Genomic DNA, 6000 nt, shown 5'->3' on the forward strand with positions numbered 1-6000 from the left:
GATGGGACAGTGTAGAGGGAGCTTTACTCTGTATCTAACCTGTGCTGTACCTGCCCTGGGAGTGTTTGATGGGACAGTGTAGAGGGAGCTTTACTCTGTACCTAACCCGTGCTGTACTTGCCCTGGGAGTATTTGATGGGACAGTGTAGAGGGAGCTTTACTCTGTACCTAACCCACAGTGGTACAGAAATAGTGGGGAGAATGACAGAAATGAAGTAAGTGGAAATGGGGCAGGATGAAAGGCCAGTTTTCACAGTGGCACAAGTTCCCCAAAACACCAGCTAAAAACCACAGTCCCATTTGGCCTCTGTTCACCACAAACAATTGGTTCTAATTCTAAGTGGAAGGATTGAGGAATGAAAACCCCAACACACCAGTAAAAATCCCTAGCCCCTGATAAAAACAGAATCAGACTTATCCAACGCCCAGAAGCTGGTGGGACTCTTCCCAACTTAAAAGTGGTTTAATTATCCGTGTCCAACTTGCGAAGCATGACGCACACACCTGGTCCACTCCAACAAAAGGTGGGACACCCCTGATCTAACACCCATGGATCTCAGTCTCTTTATTGGCTGGCTTTGCAGAAGAGATGCCAGTGGCCCTTTTGTCCTCGAGACCCACTGAGATGAATGTTGTAGACCATCTCTTTCCAGCTGATTAAAGATATGGTCGACAGGAGCATGAAGCTATTGAGAGGTGTCAGCACCTGACTTTCACCAGCTGTTCTCTTGTGCACTCTATTCTTCAGTCTTATAAAGGGCCTTGCTGGTTTTACAGTTGACCATCAACCTATCTCCCTTCAGATGCAGACGGGCCTGCTGTGCAGTTCCAACATTTTAATTTTGTTTCTCGCTCCTATTTTGACCTTCAAAACAATTGCTCAAGGACCATGCACCTGTGTGGGCGTTAGGTGTGGACAGGAATGGCTCCACCATTGAATAGCATGACCCAGCTCACTACCTGGGTTCACACATGACGAATAGACACTTGGGCCAGGTACTGAGGTGCTAAAGGTCCCAGGGGCATAACAGCCTCCCCAACTCTCCCACGTAGCTCAGGAGAGAAGCACACTCCACAATGTTGGTAGATAGTGGGAGCAAATCACGGTCAGTACACTGAATAGCGAGCACTCACTCTGTGCGTTGTACGCTGTTCCGCCATAAAAACATGAGACAGCAAGTTTTGTGGTTACATCCTTGAAATCTCTTGCCACTTGAATTGCCAGTTCTCTTGTTGGAGTAAGCACGAGGACCTTGTAGGAAAGAGAGAGAGAGAGAAGAGGAAATGTATTAAAATGTAATGTACGATTACTATGGGGACTAGTAATCTTAATAATCTAGAGAATTGAATCCCATCATGGCTGTTTGAGAACTTGATTTGTTTAAGAACAAATCTGGAAATAAAAAGTTGGTATCAGTAAACGTGACCATGAAGCTGTCGGATTGTTGTAAAAACCCAACTGGTTCACTAATGCCCTTTAGGGAAGGAAACCTGCCGTCCTTACCCGGTCTGGGCCTTTATGTGGCTCCATCAGTGGTTGACTGCTCTCTGAAGTGACCTAGCAAGCCACTCAGTTCAGGGCAACTTAAGGATGGGCAATAAATGCCGGCCTTGCCAGCGATGCCCACATCCTCAGAATGAACTAAACTTGCTTATCGATTGATACTCCAGTTGTAATCTCTAAGCTGCCACTCTAAGTGGAGTGTAACGGTGAATCGGCCAGGGCAGTTTCACAGGCACCAGCATGCGTCTCACACCTTACCCCAGGTGGTTAATCTTTACAGGTCAGCCCAGTGAGCGATGGCAGGCTATTCAACTGACCCTATCCTTTAAATTACTGCCTGCATTGCATTAGGGTACAATGGAATACAAAACCAGCATTTAGGGTCTCTTTCCTGGAAAGCTAGTTTCAATGTTTCACTCCAAATGCTGCTCTCCCCAGCGTGCCTTCACTGGCTGGATTCGGAATGAGGTGGGGGAGGGAAGAAAAAGAGACGCACAAAAATATCAGGACTCCTCCAGCTCTAGGGCCCCGTTATCAGCCGGGACTCGAGCCTCTCTGTCGCCTTTATGTAAGGAGTATAAAGCCCTGTAATATTAATATAAAGGATGCCGGGGGGAATCAAACTGTGCTGCACTCTGTGGAATAGACTGAGCAACGGCACTGTCAAGCCATACCTGTGGGAAATGGCTGTTTGGGTGAAATACTGAAGGGCAGCAGGTTTCAGTACCCTTGGGGAGGGGAAGAATGTCACATCATGAACTCGAGCTGTCTTTCAACTTGTCACCGTTTGAAACCATTGAGATCACCCACCTATTCATACACCTCATTAAACCGGTGGAAAAATAGTGCCTTTTCTCTGGGCATTGGACTGAAAGACAGACACAGCTCCTTTCTTTCTCATAGGGTGCTGCAGCAGTGCGGCTGGAGGTTTACCTTGGGAGGCCGATTCCTCCTGCGGTCAGCTACTTCCGACTGCAGCTTTTCCACCAACGGGATGGCAAAGGAGAAGGTTTTCCCAGTTCCAGTCCTGGCCTGTGCCACACAGTCACTCCCATCATAGATGTAGTTGAACGTTTGCGATTGTATTGGAAACAAGTACGTCACCCCTCGGCCTACAGAGCAGTAACCAGAGGAACACAATAGATTAAAAACATCTTTCTGGCAACACGTGCACTTCAGAACCGGTAAAGCCAAGGATGGCAGAAGTAATCCAATCTGAGCAAAGAGTTTGCATTGTTTCCAGAAAACCGCCACCTTGGGTGGGGATTAGGCCCCAACTCATCACGGCCGCCCAAATCAGTGAGACCACCTCTCCCAATGGCACTTCAGCAAAGCAAGTGCACATAGATAGAAGGCAGCAAGCTGTGAAACTGACTGTACTTGGAGAGCACAGCTCACTGCTGTGTGCCTCTCAGGGTACCCTGAAGGGGTAGCACTGAAAGCCCAGGCAACACAGTCCTACTCCCGTTCAGTTTTTACTCACAGCTTTGTCCCCATGGAATTTTGGAAGGTTTGGAAAGGGCTGATTGTTTTACACTGTTGCCTCACTGGTGGATAGAAACATAGGAGCAGGAGTAGACCATTCAGCCCCTCGAGCCTGTTGCACCATTCAATGAGATCATGGTTCAACTCCATTTACCCGCCTTTGCTCCATATCCCTCGATACCCATACCCAACAAAAATCTGTTGATTCCAGTGTTGAAAATTTCATTTGTCCCCCAGCATCCACAGACTTTTGGCGGAAGAGAGTTCCAGATTTCCACTACCCTTTGAGTGAAACAGTGCTTCCTGATTTCACTCCTGAATGACCTCGCTCTAACATTAACATTGTGCCCCCTTGTTCTGGACTCCCCACCACAGGAAATCATTTCTCTTTATCCTTTCAAATCCTTTTATCATCTTAAACACCTCGATCAGATCACCCTTCAGCCTTCTAAACTCAAGGGAACACAAACCAAGTTTATGCAACCTGTTCTCATAATTTAGCCCTCTAACCCTGGTATCATTCTGGTGAATCTGCGCTGCAACCCCTCCAAGGCCAATAAATCCTTCCTGAGGTCCGGTGCCCAAACATGAAAGCAGTGCTCCAGATGGGGTCTTTCAACGCAATCCAATTTTGTCTGTAGGTTTACCCAGGTCAGTTTATTTCTCATCCCTTCGAAGTTGGCCTTACTTAAATTTTATATCTTCGTTTGCGACTCTCCTCCGTTTCAAATCTAATATCAAACTGAATCATATTCTGATCAGATTGTTCATTACTCATTATTAAATGTAGTATGGCCGTATCCCTCGACGGCTCGAAAACAAACTGTTAGAAAACGGTCCTGAACACATTCGGGAAATTCACTGCCTTTACTACTTGAGCTCTTCGGATTCTCAGTCTTTGTGAAAATTAAAATCTCCCATTAAAACCACACTGTTTCTGCTACATGCTTCCTTGATCTCTGTATTTATACATTCCTCCCATTACATCACTACTGTCAGCAAGTCTGTGGATAACTCCCACCAGTCATGCATCCTTTGCTGTTCCTTTACTCTACTCACAGTTTCCTAAATCACACCACCAAGATGTGTTCGCATCAGCAACTTGAGACACGTATAAATGAACTGCCCAAGATTATAGGGAATGTACTGTACGAGGCCCTAAAAGGCAAAAGGTTGGACACCTCTGTCCTACATCACTGGCCTGGTCTCTTCCCCTGCTACAGGGTTTCTATCAGCAACAAGTCATAAAAAACAGCATCAGCGGTCAGGAAGGTGAGATTTCAAAGGATTTGGGGCCCAATACTTGCTTCACACAAGTAATTACCCCTTTGTAAAAACTTTAGATTTGTGGTTGGGATCAGATCAGCCATGATCTTATTGAATGGCGGAGCAGGCTCGAGGGGCCGATTGGCCTACTCCTGCTCCAATTTCTTATGTTCTTATGTTCTACATACTGTACAATCATTTGTCACTTCCAGGTTCTAAACGATAAGGAATTGGGATCAAGCTATCCACTGGCCGACTGGGTAACGGCAGTGCCTGGTGTAGTACCAAGCAAGCCAGCCTGAAAAATCCCAGACTCAATGCCCAGCCTGAGCCGTTAGCTGATCCCAGCAGCACTGCCTCAGAGAGAAGTCGCCAGGGTTTCTGTTCCAGGTGACCCTTGATTGAAAAGGCAGATATCTGGCAAGGACAAGGCTGGGCTCGGTTACTGTGCTCGATCAGCGAACAGGCTGTGGACACTCAATGTGCGATGTTGGACCTCATGAGACTCGACCCCAGTGTTAATTAACAACTGTCAGAGAGGAGGAACATCAATTCAGGTCCAGAGTCTGCGACACTTGCACTAAGCACAGTGGTTTCAAACAGCACAGCAGCAGAAACTGCTAGAGATGGAGAAGCACAAAATAAAGACACCACATGCACACAGCAGCCTCGAATAAATAAAGAGCCATTGGTTAGTGGCCACGGAATTGAAAGTCTTGCAGTCAGGAGATCACAGATGCTGCCAGCAGTCAGTGAGATCACAAACAGTATGCCATCAATCCCCAAGGGAAGCAAATAGCAACATACGGAAAATACACGTACCCTTCAGCAGTTCAATAGTCTCTTGAGAAATTCTGAAGTTTGAAAAGGCCCCCTCCTTCTGTTCGGGAGGCAGCTCCTATAAAGCAGCAATGAAAGTATTGGAACATCATTTCACCATTGTTGTTTAAAATATAGTGAAAACATATTTAACACAGATACATACAGTATAGAAAGATTATCAAAAACAGCAGGGCTGGTGAACAAAGCCGTTCTCCACACACCCCAGGACACTGCCGTCTGCCCTAGGGAAACCTGGAGTTGGGACAATCGCCACCTGTAACACAGAAAACATTCTCTGCTCACCTGTACCAGATGCCGACAGGAGATAGGGAAGAGGAAAGTATGTGTGATGGTATTACACAGGGAGAGAGTACAGCACACTGCCCAAAACATTCACTAACCAATGCAGGGATGATTCGTCTCTATGAAATAATGGCCACAATTGCACATCTTACCTCCTCTATTTCACCCTCCGAGCACTGACTGGAGTCATCACTGGAACGTGGAATGTGGTCAGATTTTGACTCTTTTATCAATCCATTTTTTTCCTTTTTCCTTTTTTTTACAGCCTTTTCATCACAATCCTCAGTCACTTTCTTATGCTTTTTTGACTTTGGAGGCTTAATGTCACTTTCATTGGTGGATTGTTGGTGTTCCTCCGAATAGCCATTTTCCTTGTGTTTTGACCCTTTTTCAGAGATCCCGCATTCTTCCAATTGTTTTCTCCTCTCTTTATCTTTCTGGAAATAAAACAATAATGTTTGAAATGGAGCCGCAGATCTGTTCTATATGGTGCAGGGGTACAGCGGGCTGATGTCATCTCCACACACTTTTTCCTCCCCCCTCCCCCGGCTCTCCCCCTCCTACACCCTCCCCCCGGCTCTCCCCCTCCTACCCCCCTCCCCCCGGCTCTCCCCCCTCCA

General features: G+C 46.6%; 1 protein-coding gene across 1 annotated transcript in view; it reads right to left on the reverse strand.

The window, feature by feature from the left end:
- The window catches only part of ddx21 (DEAD (Asp-Glu-Ala-Asp) box helicase 21), a 49510-nt gene that overhangs the window by 38019 nt on the left and 5491 nt on the right, over positions 1-6000 (reverse strand). Inside the window, exons 2-5 of the mRNA XM_068002650.1 lie at positions 5533-5817; positions 5078-5153; positions 2438-2616; positions 1135-1252 (exon numbers count right to left, since the gene is read on the reverse strand). Coding sequence (XP_067858751.1) covers positions 1135-1252; positions 2438-2616; positions 5078-5153; positions 5533-5817 — 658 coding nt within the window. The remainder of the gene's footprint in view (positions 1-1134; positions 1253-2437; positions 2617-5077; positions 5154-5532; positions 5818-6000) is intronic.

This window comes from Heptranchias perlo, chromosome 21, assembly GCF_035084215.1.
Source record: "Heptranchias perlo isolate sHepPer1 chromosome 21, sHepPer1.hap1, whole genome shotgun sequence".
NCBI lineage: Eukaryota > Metazoa > Chordata > Chondrichthyes > Hexanchiformes > Hexanchidae > Heptranchias > Heptranchias perlo.